Below are 19,737 nucleotides of genomic sequence, written 5' to 3'. Positions count from 1 at the left end.
CTGAAATTAGAGTCACAAAGAGTTGTGAGCTGCCATGTGCTTGCTAGAAATTGAACCTGGGTCCTCTGGCAAAGCAGCCATCTGAGCCGTCTCTCAGCCCACACGGAGCTGATGGTGACTTGCTCAGAATCAGGCATAATTTATTCACTGTAGGATAAATTGAGAAAATATTTTTATCATAACATTCCATTGCTACCAAGAGAGAGAAAGTGACAAGAATATCCCTGAAAATAAAGAGTGGCCAGGTTTCTGCAGCTGCTTATAACTATTCTAAGGCATACTCAATACTACATATACTTATTAACCACACAAATCATTTTAAATTTACCCCCACATACAGGTAGAGTATCTGTCTGTTTCATTCATTAATGTGCTCAGAAAACAGCATGGCCCGGAGCAGACTCTAGCAATGCTTGCTGAGTGGATACATGCTCTTAGGCCTCACTGCCAACTTAGGACAGTCTCGCAATGACTACCTCTGCTTTCCGGTTCCCAAGAAGGCAGCTGTTACCCTACATCTCTACCTCTCTCCTACTCAGTCACTAAGTCACATGAGAGCCACAAAGCATTTTATTCAATGACAGACAGACACGCTCTCATGCATGATGATAGAGATTCAACTTACATGTTTTCTGAAATAAAAAAAAAAACCCTTAGCTCACAAATATTTCAAAAATTAAGGCAAAGAATTCAAACAATGCTCACGTCAGCACTATATTTGATATTACAGTTGTTTATTTCACTGTCAGAAGAATAAAGGATGGTACCCATCATTTACCAACCTACACTGACAAAACAAAAATAAAATTCAGAAAAAAAAACAACAGTTTAGGAATCAGCAAAAGTCGAATGATAAGTTGTTTAAATATGTCTTTGCTCACTTTTTGTTAATATTTGAAGATCTTCGACAGACGGTGGGCCATTCTTTTTCTCGTAAGGGATGACTGTCGTCAAATACTGTCAAATTAAAAATATATATATATATATCATTCAGGCCTGAATGAATTTACATTCTGAGCAATGCACTCCCTAAGTCTAGTATCTAACAGAGGGCTGCTTTGGAGGTGGGCACATGGGCACAGGCAGCTGTCCCTGCAGTCTAGTCTTTCCTCTGGGGCTCATTTTTCTCCCCAATTCTGCCTGCTATGTAAAGTCTCCCATCAGTATAAGTGAGGGCCTTCCTACAGCCCAGTCACTGAACATCTCGCAGAGCGAGGTCCGAGGACAGCTGGCTCATTTGCTCATTTTTAATGTGGAGTCTTATATAGTACTTTACTTGCATGTTTTTCAACATAGTTTCAAAACAGTCATTAAACTAACAGCACAGTTTTAACAATATATACAAATAATAATCTCTGGCTGTCAAATCATTCCCTTTCAGACCATTCTTATTGGCTGAAAACAACAGTCAACTTGGATAACATGACAATGTTTCAGAACACAAACCAACTTCTTCCAGACATTAACAAAGACTCACTTCCCAATCAATTACTGAAACAAAATTAATATGTTAAGTGATTGTAAGTATATATAAGTGGCCTTAGATATTAGAGATGAGATAATTGAGAAAGAATGGTCAAAAGGGTAAATGAATAGTAAAAATAATCTCTGAATTTGTGACAAATTGTCCAGCCAATTCACTCTCTCTAAACACTCATGACTATCATACTTAGGATTAAAAAATCAAAAAGGAAAAGAAAAATCTCATGGAAGTGTGTTCCAGAACCAACTATCTAGAACCCTTTACTCTATACTTCAGAGCACCTTACAAAAGCTCACATAGAAAGTTAGTGTCCTATCCTGTCCTTGAACTTCTTCAAGCCTGTCCTACAAATTCATTTTTAACCCCATTTCTGTTCCTAATCTCCACAGACTGTGTGGTTCTATAAATAACTAAAACATTAGGATAGAAAAAGTTGATAAACAAACAATAATTGGGCCTGAGGCTCAGACAATAGGAAAAATGAGCTGTTCAACTTTTTTAAATCTCAGAGCCCCACATCCTCCAGGTGAGGCTCATCTGGACAGCCAAGTATGTTTATATATATAATTTTAAAAAAAAAATCCCATAAATGCCAATGTGCCCACCTGAGCCTTTACTCATGGTGTCAAGCGACGTGAAGAAGCATCAGGAATCTTTGCCATGGCCCATATGGCCACCTCCTCATGAGCCAGGTCAACTGTAGGGTATTTTTCCATCTTGCAGGTTAAGGGAAGCAAGGGGCACAGAATAACAACTAGAATTCACCCATCTCCAAGGGGCCTCTCTATCAGCTGTGAATGTCAGTGTGAAGCTGTCCTCCTTAATGCCAGCTCTCTCCCCTCTGGAGTGATACACAAAAACCTAGACCTTCTTAAGAATCTCTAGGCATTTGGTTCTTTTGACAAACTTCCTACATCTTACAGTGGCACACCTTCTTATTCAGCCAAGACCTGGCCTACAAGAGTGTCTTAGTCAGATAGAATTTTCAAATAGTGAAAGACAATTTCAAATACATTCACCAATATATGCATCCCCATGTTTGTGACCCTCCTTTGAATTATCCAAAACTCTAAATACAAACCAAGTTTCTACACATCTGACTAAGCAGTCTCACGGCAATATAATTCTGTATCCATGATATCTTGCTCCTCACTTGGCTGACAACTGAGCTGGCTCACTATACAATGTGCTCAACTTCAGATAAAAGAGAGAAGATCTGCTCTGCATATTTTTTTACCTAAGACTCTAATCTCAAAAGTAACAAGCTCTGGCCACACTCTACTCAAAATGAGATCTTCTTTCCTAAATTTTAGCAACAATGTATCATGTTCCAGTTCAGTTGTTTTCACCATCATGCAAGCCATTACATCAATATATTAATAACTATTTGTTAAAGGTGGGCGTGAAAATGGGGCCCTGAAACCTGCTTAAGAATGCAATCAGTCTGTTGTCCAATCTAAACCCTTTCTCCCCAAAGGCAGGTTGTTCATCACTGTTCACACAGACAGAGTGAGTCTGCACTTCTTCCCTGCCAGCCATGCTCGTACTCAATTAGTAAAAGTGACAACTTTCAGGGCCCTCACAGAGCAAAGGAACAAGCAGAGGGTGAGGAAAATAAGGATAACGGAGCACCTGTTTCTCTCCGCCTGAGTTTCCAAAGGTGTGGCGGAGGCCATTCTGAATGACATTTGAGATCCCTTCCATACTGAAGCGCTAAAGGCGGCAGCACATGGCCCAGGAAGAACAGGACAGAGACAGAAGTTCAGAGACTATTAGTAGGATGTTCCGTGATGACTTTCTGTGCCCAACAGACAAGCAGTTAGAAAATGCCACGATTACTCACTCTCGTAAAGCAGACAGAATCATGCAGAGTAGAGACTGCTTTCACTTCCACTCCTGTGTGAGTCCAATGCAAAACCCACTGTTTGTAGGCCACTATACCCACGGAGAGCTTTCCCGCTGTAACTAATAGATTTGTTCCAATTTGTTGTAAATGTCAGCTGTACCCTTACTTTATTAAATAGTTTATCACACAATTCTTAAGATACCTTTTGATACTGCTTGTCTACATTTTATCAGAAGCTTGGAAGCCTAATCCTTTGCAATCTTCCTGTTCTGAGCTCAAGTTTACATCTTTCTGCCATCAGTTTGGGGAAGGTAAACTTGACATTTGGCAGATGACCATGCTGCTACTCAGACTACAGACTGTTCCCACTCACTCTCCAGGCAAATGCCATTGCCTTGCTGCTGAAAATGTGAATCAGAACACAGCTTATGCTTCCTGGGGAACAGAACAGATCCCACTTTATCAGCTGAGCTCCCTGAAAACATACCCACTCTGTTTCTAGAAAACAATTATAACTTATTTCTCCTGACAACCTCCAAGACTTCCTAGAATTCACTCTCTGCATTCAAGTGAGACTGTCTCTTCCCTTTCAGTGACTTATCTTGATTTGTACCCAGCTTGCAGTTACACGCACCATCGAGAGGCACACTGGCACCTATCTAGCAGCTGAATCAAAGGCAGCAGAGATTCTTACAGCATGACTAACTGAAGGACAGGCTCCCGAGGAGGAAGCTGGAGTCTGAGTCACCGGATGGTGCTTTTCCCTGGAATTTTAGGGGGAAAGTTGAACCAGTAAACACACTGAAGGTCCTAAGAAAGTTATAGAAATGCTCTGCTCTCAGACAATGTGCACATCAGTCCCAGAAATCTCAAAGTGTGGCCCAGGCTCAATCTGAGAGACATTGAAATTCTAAAGAAACAGGAACTCAAACTTATCTTAATATTATTAAGATATGGCTTATCTTATTTTTAAGTTATTGCTGTGATTAAGCATGCATAATGTTAGGCTTCATACAATTTCTTTCAAGTGCATCATGTACTTTGGCCATATCCACACTCCAATTCACTCAGACTGTCACAATGTACAGTGTGACATTCCAAAGAGCGGACTAAATGCAGAGGCGGAACTAAGACTCATGTCCTTCAGCTCTGCTTTTGTCACCAACAAAAGTGACAAAACCAAACACCACTGACATTCCTCTAACCAGCCTTTAAAGTTATAGTCTACGAAACCTTACCATTTATATAATGATTAATCATTTCACTTTGATACTTTGAATGAATTAATCTTTTATTAGTCTTAACTTTTAATACAGTAAATATTGACCAATTAATGATGTATGAGTGCCCTCTGAGGCCCTCAATAAATGTTAAAAGTGTAAAGAAATCCTGATTAACAAAGAGTTGAGAAATAAAAAAGGGCTACCCTGAAGGGAGCAGACTATTAGACTCTGACCCAGACACCCCAGGCAAGCAGCCTGTTGGAAATCTGAGCCCACCCACACTGGCCTGTGGGAGCTGCTCAGCATGCCCCTCCTTCTCTATCACCCTCCTGCCCCACCTTTGTCAGACCCAGACCCACAGTTGTACGTTGGTGAGAATCAATGACTTGGCCAACAGATTCCCATGGTTCCTCAGTCTGCTGAGAATATAATTGTTACTTTGGATGAAAGAGACTTTTACAAGAAAAACCTATGTAATATATTTCTGTAGATTCTTCACACACCACCATTTTATAATTCGTACCTTGTTTGTAAAACAGGTTATCCAAAGAGATGACATCACAGGCTCCAGAGCCAGCAATAAAGATGATTTTCAAGTAAACAAGCCAGCTCATTAGTTAACTACATTCCCTTGGAAAAGGACAAGAAAGAATGCTTGCTTTCAGTCTGTATTACCTGGATCCATTATCTGAGGAAATGATAAAGCTAGATGCAGACTTGGAAAATCTCAGCTGGATAAAGAAGTCAGAACTCACAAAAGAAAACTATTTGGAAAGTACAGTCCAAATTCATTAGCTTAATTTTCCCAGTCAAAAAGCTAATTAGAATCACTGAAGAAAAACAAAAAACATAAAAAGGTCAATTCACACTCATAAGATGCATGTGCAACTTCAGTTTTCCTGCTTAAGCACACAGATGTGAACATTGCTGGACTATCTCAACTACAAGAAACTTGGCTGTTTGTAAAAGATGACGTTCACGCCATCAGAATTCTAGCCTGGTAGAAAGATGTAAAAAGGCAACCCCAGGAAATCAGAGCAAGCTGGAACACAACCATCTACTAATGCTTGCAGCAGAAGCTGGAGTTCAAGCCCCTCAGCAGATCCACTGCTGTGCTTGGGTCTGCAGCCACAGCCAAGAGACCCCTACCCCCTAAGTACTCCCCAGCCATCAGCTAAACAGAGAAGCAATGTGGCAGATGGCAAGATTCTACTTCACCTTGCACCACTGCAAAATAGCCTCTTAATAGACAGTCAAGAGATTCTAGGGATGCAGGGATGTAGACATATATTCATGCGAGTGCGGAGGAGGGAAGGAGAGGGGGAGGGAGAGAGAACACAACACAGAAACTAGTTAACAGCTGAGGCTGAGAACTAAGTGCCCCAGCCACTATGAACACCAGCCTCCCTGGAAACACAAAGTCACAATTTTCTCCCTTCCCTCACACCTGGCCTCTTTTCTATTGGTGTCTTAGTGTTGAAATCCTCAACCCACTTTCCCCAGAGTCATCTTCTTTGACACTGAAGTCCAAAGACACTTAAGATCCCTCTGAGTTTTCCATGAATCACTGCTCCCCACCCCTTTCCTCTAGATGCTTCATTGTCAAGTATCGGACTGTCTCTGCCTAGTGTTCTCATGATTTCAACCCCATTTTGTCCCATGTACTATATCTCTAAGACACTTTGCATGTCTAAACTTTGGTTTTTCAACTATCACACTGTGTACTTGTGTGTGTGTGTGTGTGTGTGTGTGTGTGTGTGTGTGTGTGTGTGTGTGTGCCTGTCTGTCCATCTGTGTCTAAGAAAGGGTCTTGGTGCACTGTCAACATTAGCCTCAAACTCCTGGGCTCAGCCACTCTCCTGTAGTCTCTGAGGGATCAGCTCAACAGGCACATGCCAAAAGCTACTGTGCCCAGCCAGCCAGTCAGACAACCATTCACAGTATTTTTAATTGGAGATGCAGGGCAAAATATCTGAAGAGATGGACTGGCGTAGGGGCACAGAGAGATTGATTAAATCCATTTTCAGGAATTCGACAGAAACAGTCAGATCATGTACACGTTTATGTCCCTAAAAGCACAGCCTTGTCCTCATCATATGAGGACCTAAGGGCTGGGCTGAGCCACAAGACTCTATAGCAGGGGTTAGCAGGGGTTCTCAGCCTTTCTACTGCTGGGACATTTCCTCACAGTGTGGTGACCCCCACCATAAAACTATGTTTGCTGCTACTTTATAACTGTAATTGTGCTGGTATGGATCATAATGTAAATCTCTTTATGCAGGTGATCTTAGGCAACCCCTGTGAAAGGGTTGTTCAACCCCTTAGGAGGCCACAACCCACAGACTGAGAACCACTGTTCTAGAGCAATTCCTACTCATGTTCATAAAATATGTGCAGATTTTTACATGAATCCAGGAGTCAGGTGCCAGTCAAAAGTATCTGGAAAAAAAAAAAAAAGTAATGTCACCTTGGACAGCAAAAAGCCAGACTCCAAATCAGGGGTCTGGGTCTTCTTCCAGTTCTGCCATGGCGTGCTGTGCACACCATGACTCACCTACTGAGGCCTGAGTCTCCAAGATGCTCAAGAGATATAACCTGAAGGACTTCTGATTTAAATATTCTATGAATATACAAATTACCTCAGCCAAAAAGGTACATTATTTTCTAGGAAGGAACATCAAATCAAAGCTACACACATGCACCACAAACATGCACACACACACTGACCACCAGATTACTATGAGGCTGTAACTGACCCAGGACAACAGCAATGCAGAGATGAAACGGCACTGGTCTACTGCATGGCTTTCTTCCTTTAAGAGGAAATGAGTTTGTTTTCAAGAGGGAAACAGGGACACCTGCATCTCTCCGTCACAGTGACTTTCCCAGGGCCTGGGTCATAGGAAGAGCTTGTATATTTACCTGCTACACTCCAGGTGTGACACCCTTAACACCAGAAGCCAAGAGCCTCTGAATGGAAAATTTTTACCATATAACAAGGCCTCTTCTTCTTAGAAGAGAGAAAGAAAAATGACACAAAAGAAAAAAGCCATCTAAGAGTGACCAGAGAATGGTGACATGATGGGACACAAAATTATTGATCAAAGGAGTGAAGCACGGAGATCTGACGTTTCCACTAGGGAATCAAATCTCGGAACTCAACATGAGATTAACAAAGTCAGGCAAAATACTGCAATGGCATGACTCATAAAGGGATGCAGCAACTAGCAACTAACACAAGGCTGATAAAAAGGAATGGCAGAAGGTCGGTGAGGCAGAAGATTAAGAGAATGCAGTAAGGCTAGGAGTTTGGGAGAGGGGGAGATCTCCATAGACCAAGGATAGAGCCTGCCTCACAACTGCTCCATCATTTAAAAAAACAAAACAACACAAACCAAATTTAAAAAACAAAAACAAAACAAAAACCACCACATCTTTGGATAAAATGAATTTTAGAAGATAAAACTTCAGAGACAAATTAGTATGATCTTTTAAAAGCATCATGTCCGGAGCAATGCTACACTTACATCCTGGAGAACAGAGGCAGTACTATTAGTGGTTATGGTGCTAACCTGGACCAGAGTAAGGATTCTTTCCACAACTAAATTTCATAAGTGGCAGGGAGAAAGTGGGGAGAGGGAGTAAGGGGCATTTCTCTGCTCACCACTTCTCAAAATGAGGGGCCACAGACATGTCAAGGCACTGGCTGCTAAGTCTCAAGACCATGAATACTGAAAGACAGGAAGAATGCTGGAGATCTGTTACATTTTAATTAAAATGAATCATTAAGATTAATGAAAATATCAGGAGGTGTCAGTAGCCAGTTTTCCTTCCATTCAATTTGGCATTCACAAAGCAGAAAATCCAAATGGCCCAACACAAAAGTGACGCAGTGGGGAGTGTTCTGGTTCGAGGCTATCTCCCATGGCATCTTCAGGAAGGAGTTCGTAGTTCCACAAAATGCCCTTCTTGGAAGGGAATGTTTTGCATGAACCCTTCTATAGGCAGGAAGGTGATTCAGCATTACAGTATTTGCCTCATTGTTGCCCTTGCTACAGACAAAACACCACCGTCATGTGGCACGGCTGGGGGAAGGATGGGGTTATTTGACATAGAACCCAGAGCCTCCAGTAACTCAAACTATTCAGCTGCCTCTGACCATGTCCCTCCCTGGCAAGAGTGTGACTTAAGAATCTCAAAGGCATCCACTCTCTGGGAACCTTTTTCAGGTAAAACCAGGAGCAACAAACACAGTGTAAGCAAGATCTAAAAGATAAAGAAAGGAGGTAAGAGCTCTGAGCCTGAGCACAGCCTGCCTTCCCGGCTCAGAGAAAGGAAAGCCAAGCCACAGCGGGCTCTTCTCTCCAGAGAGCTCTGCACCACTAGAGAAACCTCTACCCCCTCTAGATAACTCTCACCATGCTTCCTCTCTCTCTGCCTGCTATGTCTTTGAGCTAAGGCCTCTGTAGACCTAACATTTGCTTATTCAAGATTTGGCAATAAGAATATTGTTAATATTCTGACTGTGGCTATTGTGTCGTTTAAAATGAAGTAATGCACAGGAAGAACTCAGAAATGAGCTTAGAAAAGATCAATATTTTAAAAAAAAAAGTCTGGACTCTATTCATTTAAATGGGGTGCTGGAATAACACTTATGTCATCATTTCCAAAAGCAATCATGACATCCTCTTACACTTGTCCAGAACAGCAGAAACTCCATCAAGTTGTCCAAATAGAAATAAGACGATAACTGAGAAACAATGGGCTCCTGACTGCAGGCCATAGCAGACTGGACTGAAGACCACAGAAAGAAACAATCAACAAGATCTAGAAATTAGCTAAAGCTGTGAAGGTCTTTCAGTCAAGAGAACTTGAAAAGTTTCTGCAAACTCGAAAGCAGTGAGAAGCAGACAGATGTGGGAGTTTATTCAGCCCTTTCACAAACAATGAGCATCTAATACAGGGGAAAGCAAAGCTGAGAGAGCCCAGAGCCTAGAGCTCCCTGGGCCTGAGTGTCTGTTCTATGCCCCATCTGAACCGGCGCACACAGGTCTCTAACTAGGGAGAGCCAAAGCTGTGACAGGGGAAAGAAAAAAATTAAGGAAAGCTTTTCATCTACTTTTTTCTTTCTTACTTATTCTCATTTGCCCTTCTACCATTAATATTCTTATGCTCAGGGAATTCAAAGGAGGGTGAAATAGGGCTGGAGAGATAGCTCAGGGGTTAAGAGCACTGGCTACTCTGCCAGAGGACCTGGTTTCAATTCCCAGTACCCCCATGGTGGTTTGTAACTCTCTGTAAATCAAGTCCCAAGGGACATGACACCTTCTGTGGCCTCTGTGGGTGGGCACCAGGACTGAAGTGGTGCAAAACATACACGTAATTTAAAAATAATTTTATTTAAAAACATAATTACCACTCCCCACAAATCACACCCGGTTAGATAGTTTGACATTCATCAAATACTAATTTATTGAATAGTAGTTTTAATTTTTAGTAAAACAAGGTTCTTAAAATTAAACAAAAAGCATTAGAAAGGTATGAAGAAGGAATGAAAAACAATAGGACAAAGCTTACAAAGTAAAAATGTTCAGAGTAGATGCTGCTTGAGCTGTGAGAGCAGAGCTGAGAGTAGACGGCCACGCCTTAACTGCAGCACTTGGGAGGCAGAGGCAGGAGGATCTCGGTGAGTCTGAGGCCAGCCTGATCTATGTACGAGAGCTCGAGGACAGCTAAGGCTATAGAGATCCAATTTCTAAAAACAGAGAAAAGATATAAAAGTGATATCTTGTTTTAAGACTTTAAGAAAGTCAAATACTTCCAATGAGAACTATAAAGTTTAAGAGAATTCCACCAAAGTTTCTTTTCAAAAAACAAATATATCCAAGTTTGAAAACCTGAATTATTCCAAAGCAGATAAATGCTAATTTTTAGGAGATATTCTTCACAATAAAGGAAAACACAGAGCTGAGAGTATAACTTAGCTGTTCAACCCCTGCCTGGCATGTGTGAAGCCCTAGGTTTAATCCCAAAGAAGCAAGGAAGAGAAGGAAGAAGGGTAGGGAAGGAATGAGAAAGAAATAAGGACTAGGAAGAGGGAGGGAAAGAAAAAGGAGGAAAGGAAGAAAAGAAATACCATCAACTATCATCCACAAATTATTGTTGAAAATATATTAATATTTGCATTTGGAGATATAAGGCAAATCTATCCTTTCACGGAGAACTATTTAAAAAGAAAAGAAGTCGGGCAGTGGTGGTGCACACCTTTAATTCCAGCACTTGGGAGGCAGAGGCAGGTGGATTTCTGAGTTCGAGGCCAGCCTGGTCTACAGAGTGAGTTCCAGGACAGCCAGGGCTACACAGAGAAACCCTGTCTCAAAAAAAAAAAAAAGAAAAGAAAAAGAAAGAAAGAAAGAAAGAAAGAAAGAAAGAAAGAAAGAAAGAAAGAAAGAAAGAAAGAAAAAGAAAGGATCTATCAGTACCTCCTTCGCTTGTTTTCTATTAAATCATCTTCTACCACTATGTGGGAAAACTGTGCCCAGAAAACACCCAACATAGTTATTCCTTTTATTCATTTCCAAACTAGAGACAACTAGTCTACCTACCAGGTCCCTTGCTTAGCTACTAGCTTAGACACAGAACAAAGGTCTGTTGTTGGGCCAGGAGCTTATGAGACTTGAAGATGGGTTGGTCAATGCATGGCCATCTTATAAGCTACTCAGGCTATTGAAGAAGTTCCAAATGACAAACTCTTAGGACAGAACATGGCAACATTGTGTGTGAATTATATGCTGTGTACTGTCAATTCAAATCCAAATTGAGTCTACATTTCCCCCTAAATTTTAGAATAGATTTCCTTTTATTCTATGTATATGCATATCTTGCCTGCATGTATGTATGTATGTGCACCAAATACATGGAATGCCCTTGAAGGCCAGAGAAATCATTGGATCCTATAAACTCGAATTAGAGATGGCTGCGAACCAACTGATAGGGTGCTAGAAATAATTCCAGGTCCTCTAAAGGAGTAAATAGTCTTAACTATTGAGCCCTCTCTCTTCAGTTCCTTCCCCTAATATTAAGTAGACTCAATTTAAATCAGAAGCTGGCCAGCTGTTTCTGTAAAAGGTCACAAAGTTAGCATTTTAGGCTTTGCTGGCCACACAGCCTCCAGTGAAACTCTTTAACTTTGTCTCCAGAGTATTAAAACAGTCACTGGTGCTAAGTAGATGAATGCATATGGCTGTATTTCAATAAAACTTTATGAAATAAACAGAGAAGGAATTTGGGGCAGGAGTAACCTGCTTTGCTACCTTCGCAAAGTTTCAATTTAGAAATTCCAAATTAAAAAAAGGGAAAAGAGGGCCCCTAGTACTTTTATTTTTCTAAAAAAAAAAAAAAAAAAAAAAAAAAAAAAAGCCTAGTTTCAAGCAGATATGTCAGAGTATACCTTTTAGGCTGAGAACTAGAATTAAAATAACTTCCAAGTGACCTAATACTGACTGTCTAAATGAAAACAAAATTCTCTTACCTTGATGTCAGCTTTGAACAAGATTAAGTAGAAAACTATCACTGGGGGTACTCTGGCAAGACAAGAAGAGACAAAGCAGACTGGCCATCAGTCCTAACAAGAGGTGCATCAGAAACAAAGTAATGCATCTACGGAAAACACATCCCAGGAAGACCTTCTTCCACTGAGCGCTTCCAAGGAAGAGCTTCTTCCATCCATCCAGCTCCTCCCCATCTTTGGGCAATCATCTTCTCAACTTCAAAAGCAGTTCTATAGCATCATATTCTTTTTACAATCAAGTTTCCTGCTTTCTCTACAACTTATAGTTACCACTTGCTAATCTCCCAAACAGCATTAGAGGCAAGTTTTCCAAGTTATACCAGTTAATACATTTTTGATTGTGTTGAGAGTGATAAGACTCTAAACTCTCCAAAAGGTTCGAAGTGATTAGGCCAAGTAGAAAAGACATCTATAGAGTCTTTGCAGCCAAAGACTGAGAATAAAGCACCTCCCACCTGTCCTGTAAACCCAAGAGTCATGGTTCATCCACACAATGACAGAGGCAGGTAAACAACAGTGTCTTCAAACTCGGGATAATTCTGCATGTACCGGAGCAACTGAATTAAAACATATCCTGGAATATTTCAACTTGTTTTTATACCCAAGGGAACTGCCTCTAAAAGTTAATGATCTGTGAAAATGTCTGATAAAAATATGAGCCTGGTTCTCCCACTCCACCCCCCACCAAAAAAAATCCTGGGGGAATAATACTAATTCAAATCCAATATCCAAGCCTTCTGGGAGTCAATGTGTATCCACTAGAGGTGGGTGAGGCACTGTAAACTGCAAAGGAGCCCTCCAGGCCTTCTGGGAGTCAGTCTGTATCCACTAGAGGTGGGTGAGGCACTGATAAACTGCAAATGAGCCCTCCAGGAGCCTGCACTGTGTGGGAAATGGAGGTTGGAGCCAATGACTACAACACAATATGGTACTGCAGTAGTTGAATATAAGAACCATTTCAATTAAGACATCATAGGCAACCCAGGAAGGAAAACAAATAGATCAGACCTCAGCTTTCCTACCAGATCAGTCCATTTTAAAAGGCCAATCAGACCTTTGCTTCTGGGAAGTACTGGCAAATGGTCTCTCTAATACTGTTAACAATGGGACGACCTAGAAACTCTATCAATTTCAATGTAAGTCTGTATGAGTGAACTAGTTACACTAACTATGGTTTCACAATACAAATGTCAGATTCCTATGAGATATCTCAGAGTAGAATATTTAGCAAGCTGGTGGTCATATACAATAACTAACATTTACTCGTGGTATATGCTAATCTTAGATACAGTATGTCATTTAATCTGAAACTCAAAAGTCTCTACATTCAGAGTGGCAGGACAAGATTCAAAGATTCTTAGCCCAGGACTCTTGATTAATGTGCTACTTAGCCTCTGTGGAGTTGTCACCTGACACAAAGATTCAAGACACAAGTGTAGATCATTAATCTTTTATTTATCCAACGGAAATGCACTAGGTACCTTATACTGGACCTAAAAAGTACCAAGAAAGCAAAGTTAAACTTCTTATCTTCCAGAAAGCATCAGAGCAATGAGCACACAAACACACAGGATTGCTATTTCGATGCTGCTACAAGTAACTGAAAGGAATCACACTAACCCCGGGAGAAAGAACCTGCTTCATTCTGTGCTGACGTTGACAGAGGGGTCCTTAGAGAAGGTTCTAAGAAAGGACGGCGACGCTTGAGCATAATTTTGAAGGATGAGTTTAAAAACACAAACAGGAAGGGAAGGGAAAAGAGTCAGGAGAGGGGAGGTCTGCTGCAGAAAAGTATGGTGAAATATAAAGGAGCATGCCTTTACCTGCATACCATCACCATCCTGAGAACAGGAGCACCACCAGGCCAGCCTCTACCACCCACGGGCTGCTCCAGGTGCTCAAGACAAAGCAGCATCAAGCTCTCTGCTGTCCCAAATCGCATTGCCCCAAGACTTAAGTCCTTCCAAACTGAGATTGGGGGAGGGGCTGACAAACCTCTGCCAATCCCTGACCACAGCAGAGAAGCAACTACCACATCCACAATGACTGAGCAGCAGCTCAGCCACGGTGGTCAGCACAGTTTCAAGGCATTTAAAGGCTAATCATTCCTTTCGTATGTTTATGTGTTAGTTGGTTGTTTCTATTATTCTGCCCCCTTAGAATCTGTGCTCAATGCATAAGCCTGGCCTGGTTTAGTCTCCATTGTATCTTGAACAGTGCCTGGAACAAGGACCTGAGCAAACTTGCCAAATGAATGCACACTGCCATACCTTACCTCATGTATATTACTACTCTAAATTTAATACTCAAACTAAGGTTACATTTCACTTTTATAAGATATGCATTATTTCCTTTAATATTTAATGCAATCTCATACCCGGATAAAATATTCTAATTCTCTAGACAGCAGTCCTAACACTTCCCCCAATTTTTTCTTGGGCAAATGTTTGAAACAAAACATGCTGAAAGACAACAGCTGGACAGTTCAACCCTGATCTATTCCCAGTCAGGTATTTCATCAGAGTTCATCATCTGAACTCAAAAGAGCAAGTTGGCCATTACGGAAATACTATGTGTTTCAAAGCACAATTAAAAACAAAAGGAAATTATCTCACATTCGAGGAAACATTCAAATGCATGGTGGGAGGGAAAACAGTGAGGTCACTGGAAAAAGAAGCAATGCATGTGTGTACATGGAGGGGCCAGGTTCTGCTGGTATTGCTGATGACAGTCCGCTTAGTCAGTTACGTGCCACAACCACACGTTACATAAAGCGTCTGAGAAGGAATTCCTCTAGCAATCCGTTTACCCAAATGGCCGCTCCACTTTAGAGTTCTTCTGCACCACCTATAACTATCTTCAAAATCACCAGGTTCAGGCCGTCTGTGTTACAGACGGGGCTGTTTCTCTCTGGCATTCAAGCTAAAATAAGACATAGGAAAGAAGTGCCAGAGTTGAGCCATGCCATTACTGTCCTGTTGAAGTTTTTAACACAAACAGTGGATCAGGACCAGGAAGCAACTTCATGAGTTCAACTATTACAAAAAAAAAATAAACGGAGTTTTGTATGACTCTATTTCAAGACCAATAAAGGTTTAACTATAACCCCCCTGCTGTCTTGACAAATCCAGTTCTCGGTATAAATACTGTACAAAAGTACACAATGGAGCCATGCTAACCCTATTTATACGGGAATTACAAAAAGAAGTCTTTAAACCCCTCTAGGGATAAATTTGTTTTTCTCAGCCATGTGTTAACACCAACTAAATAGAGGATTTGCATGTAATCCCTAACACCAGTTATGGGGAAATTACCAACCATGCTAGGATTTACCAACTAAGCATTTCACTTAATCCCACTACCATAACAGGCAACTTAAAAAGTATATTTTTATTAAAATACTACATGCAAATGAAAATATTATCCTTGATATTTTAAAATAAATGTTACAGGACAGTATAGTCAAACAAATGTTTTTCCTTCCTTATAATCACTAGAAATGACTAAATAGACATTCTTTCCATTGGTATTTTCAAAAACTAAATTCATCAGGATCCTTCAACATGAATTTATAAGTTCTATTCTTCCTAGAATTCTACAAGTAGACATCCCAGTAAGAAAATGTGAATCTATTCATGTTATTGGCCATATTGTTAATGGACTACATGGGGAGATTACATATTACCCACACATTGGGGACCCAGCTACCTAACAACTGGATTTGCTTCCTAGGATTCTATCAGCATTTGCCAATGAGATTTCATTCTCTGGTAAATAATTCAAGACTTAATCAAAGAGAGAACATCTATTACTTTAAACCCTAAGGACCAATTTGTGACATGTATTATTATGTTATATTGTGATTGACAAAAATGTTGATTTCAGAAAAATGGATCACTTTACCCAACCTTTCTAGTCTAAAAATAGAACCAACATTTGTTTACATATGAAGTCAGGGTGGAACTATACAGTACCCCAGCTGGTCACAGAAAAAAATGCTAGAGAACTGATTGATAATATTTATGATGAAATTTAACCAATGAAATCACTTTAGAAAACAAAATACATTTTATGAAGTCTTGAGGTTTCAAATATTCCAATATGCTCTCACCTCTCAGTAATATTTCGGTCTGCTAAATATGCAGCCAAGTGGCTGATGTCACACAGCTGCCACCACACCCTTTGATGAGTCAGCAGGAACCTGTTTACATTTATGTTCAGCACAGTTCTCAGCTACCCCTAAAAGAGGTAGCTTATTGCTTATAATACAACCCTCAGAGTTAAACACAAACAAGAAAATAGAGCCACTCATGAGCACACCGGGCAAACTAATTCCTGCTATCCCTCTGATACAGTAAGGAGTGGCCACTGGCCAGTCCTCTTTGCTTGAAGACATTGTCCTGCTCCTTCTCTTCCTTCCACTGACTGCACCCCTGCACACTACCGTGCGCAGGTATCCAGACAGCACAGTAAGCATCGCTCAGAAACACCTTCCTGAAGGAGCTGAGGAAGCATGTTCTAGCAGAGTCCTAGTGGTGCTCTGGTTAGAGGCTCAATACTGCGCAGGTGCGACCTGCCAGACCTACCGCTGGCCAGCTGGGCTGGAGGTACCTATGGACAGCATCAGGTGCTTGCTGGCCAGCTGGGCTGGAGGTACCTATGGACAGCATCAGGTGCTTGCTGCACACATCACTTACTGTGCCTGGCATGTGACTTCTCTCATTCCTCCCATTCTGAGAGCTGCCATTTTTGAGCTTCTTCTTTTTCTTGGCTGTCTCTTTGTGTTCTTTCTGCTTGTTCTGCACCTCAATCAGAGCAGAAATAAAGCTGTTTTCTACTTCCTTCTCAAACTCCAGTTCATCTCTCAGGGCCAACTGCTGCACCAGCTCCTCAGAGTACTCCTTAATGGCGGTCTCAATTTCTTCCAGCAGTTCGTTTAGCTCAGACACTGACAGCCTTTTTACTCCTGTGGCCAGAAACAAAGTACAGTGAGCACTTAGACACGGCTGTTTCAAGGCAGCATAGTGGGTGTTTTAAACCAAAGGGCAAATCAAAGTCTAAGCAATTACCCTGACTGTTTGGAAACTTCTCAGAAACTAAGAAGCTCTGGTGGGTACATATGAGTAGAGGTGAGTAGATAAAGTCACTCAGAAGAGAAGAAAAATGTAACCATTTTTTATGTGTATAAATCAAGCATCCCACGGCTACTACTATGACCAAGAATGAAATGAAGCTGGTCTGAGGAAAAGAACAAACACAGATCAGAGGGAAGGGACACAAACTGACAAGCAACCAGGCAGGGTTCTGGAAAAAGAGCTGGTCCGAAAGGATCAAATGAAGTGCTTGTTCGATCCTGTATGCCCCGTCTCATAAATCTGGCTGAAGATCAGGAGGATGAAAGAAGGGACAGTCCATGGTAGTCAGTTCAGTTCTTCCCCAGCACTCCACAGCATGGAAGAGCCAGGAGGCCATTGCTGAAGCTCCAGTGTCTGCACCTCTCAATGAGAATGGATGACTGGAGGGAAGGACTTAGAAAGGTCATAAGTGAAAATGAGTTTATTATATGGACTTTAATCCAATGTAACTACTCTCTTTACAGAATGAAGAGAGAGGACAAAGGTGACCTCCTGAAAACCCAGGAGGAACACAGCTGTCCCCATCTACAAGCCACGGAGTTGGATTTTAACACCTGGCCTACAAAGCTCTGAGAAGGTAAATTCCACTGTCTAAGCCATCCAGTCTGAGGAACTTTTTCGGAATGCTAGCTAACTGATACATACTTCTCGTATCTTATCATGCATCAAGACTGGATTTTGGATTTAGTACTCCAGCAAAGCTAAGGGCTTATCTACAGAGCTGCGGCCAAATCACATCAGAGGAAAAAAATGTAGTGTGTCAGAGAACCTTCCAAAGGTTAAAAAGAAGCCACAAAACACAAAGGAATTAAGGTAGCCCAGCCTCAGATCTCTGGTCAAACCACAAATACAATCCCAGATCATAATGGGATCTTACCCAGCAGGGAACCAGGCCTGGCGATAATCACAATGCATCAGCTGCCAGTTTCAGAGCAATCCCGTGCTGGGTATGGCTATTCAGAACCTCTTCGTGACAACCAACCACATGATATTTACAGTCCAGTGTTGTCACATACAGACTCAGATCCAATTCTAAGAAAATTTCACTTCCCAAAATTCTTCAAAGCTACATCAAAGACAACTGTTTGTAAACTTAGGAATTATTTTCAATAAATACATCACTATCTTGTTTTTTATGAGCTAAACTTTCTCTCCCAAAAATGCATACTGAAGTCTTATACTCTGGTACCACAGAGTATATCAGCATTTGGAATATTTACAGAGATAACTAAGTTAAAATGAGGCGTAAGGCTGGTCCTCAATCCAATGTGACCTGTGTCTTGCAGGAAGATAAAGAAGCGTAGGACACTGGTTTGTATGGAAGGAAGCCCAGAGAAAGGACGGCCACCCACAGGCCAGCAGGGGGGCCCTGGGAGGAGCGCATCCTTAACCCTGGACCTGAAGCTAGTCAGAACAACCAGGAAATAAACTTAGGTTGTACAAGCGACTCAGTCCACAGAAAATTCTCCCTAAAGCAAACTAATCCAGAGCCTGAAGAAAATACAACAGAGTCCTGAACAAAAGCCAAAGTATGTGCAGAGAACTATATAACGAGAGGACCCAAGAAAATCAAAGTTTTGGGGAAATGGTGAGATTCTATGTTAGATGGAGACAGAAGGCAGGGACACTGATGTAAGGAGGGTCTCTTACGCTCTTCATAGCTGCTCATGCTAGACCTCTTAAGAGTTTGAATCTCCTGGGAGAGCATGGAAAGCCGGTCTGACTGTGTGGGGGTCTCATCGTCTTCTGGGTCTGGTGACTCCTGCATCATCTCTTCAATTTCTTCAATAACCTTCCAAAACATGTATACTGCTATTAATCAAATAAATTAGCAAAGAAAAGCCCTGACTGTGCCACAGTACTTTCCAGACTGCCCAAGTACAGGGATGTCAAGTACCTACTATGTGCAAGAAGCACATTTAAAAGTGAACACAGCTTATGGAATTTACAATGTAATAAACACAAAATTAAACAGAATATGATATGGTATGTCTATTGCAATTCAGTAGACCCTAGCACATCTTGATGTGTCTGAAAAAAAGTGCCAGAACTTACTCAGACACAGGTCATAGTTATAGTTGAAAGATGGTAAATACAGGAACATGTACTATACATCACACAAATGTGCTCAACATCAATGTAATCTACATTAACCAAAACTTTGACATAAAACTTACAAAATGTAATATACATAAAAATATTCACCAATAAAGCAGAAGTTAGCTCTCTAGCAGCAAAAGAATTTCATTTATAATTCAGTGAAGGGCAAGGGGGTATGTTTAAATTACCCAAAGCAGAATCAGACAGGAGAAAGGCTGCAAGGAGAAGGAAGACTCCAGAAATGCACACAGCTTTAATCACACTGTGACCTGCGCTCATACCGGGTATGACTCAAGCCTAGTCTGACCCCAGAGTCTGAGAGAGAAAAAGGAAGTAGAAATTTTAAAGGGAAGAGAAAGGTACTCACTACTTAAAGGGAG

At 41.2% G+C, this 19,737-nt stretch overlaps 1 protein-coding gene across 3 annotated transcripts in view; it reads right to left on the bottom strand.

The window, feature by feature from the left end:
• Positions 1-19,737, bottom strand: part of Fez2 (fasciculation and elongation protein zeta 2) — a 39,886-nt gene that overhangs the window by 5,875 nt on the left and 14,274 nt on the right. The window contains exons 4-7 of one of the 3 annotated variants that reach the window (XM_031355757.1): positions 18,908-19,049; positions 16,820-17,088; positions 3,116-3,196; positions 882-957 (exon numbers count right to left, since the gene is read on the bottom strand). In XM_031355757.1, coding sequence (XP_031211617.1) covers positions 882-957; positions 3,116-3,196; positions 16,820-17,088; positions 18,908-19,049 — 568 coding nt within the window. Of the gene's footprint in view, positions 1-881; positions 958-3,115; positions 3,197-4,599; positions 6,992-16,819; positions 17,089-18,907; positions 19,050-19,737 lie in introns of those variants that run through there. The other 2 variants (XM_031355758.1, XM_031355759.1) reach the window with 2 other exon arrangements.

This window comes from Mastomys coucha, unplaced genomic scaffold (assembly GCF_008632895.1).
Source record: "Mastomys coucha isolate ucsf_1 unplaced genomic scaffold, UCSF_Mcou_1 pScaffold6, whole genome shotgun sequence".
NCBI lineage: Eukaryota > Metazoa > Chordata > Mammalia > Rodentia > Muridae > Mastomys > Mastomys coucha.
Note: the sequence above shows the minus strand (reverse complement) of the source record. Positions and strands in the feature narration are given on the sequence as shown.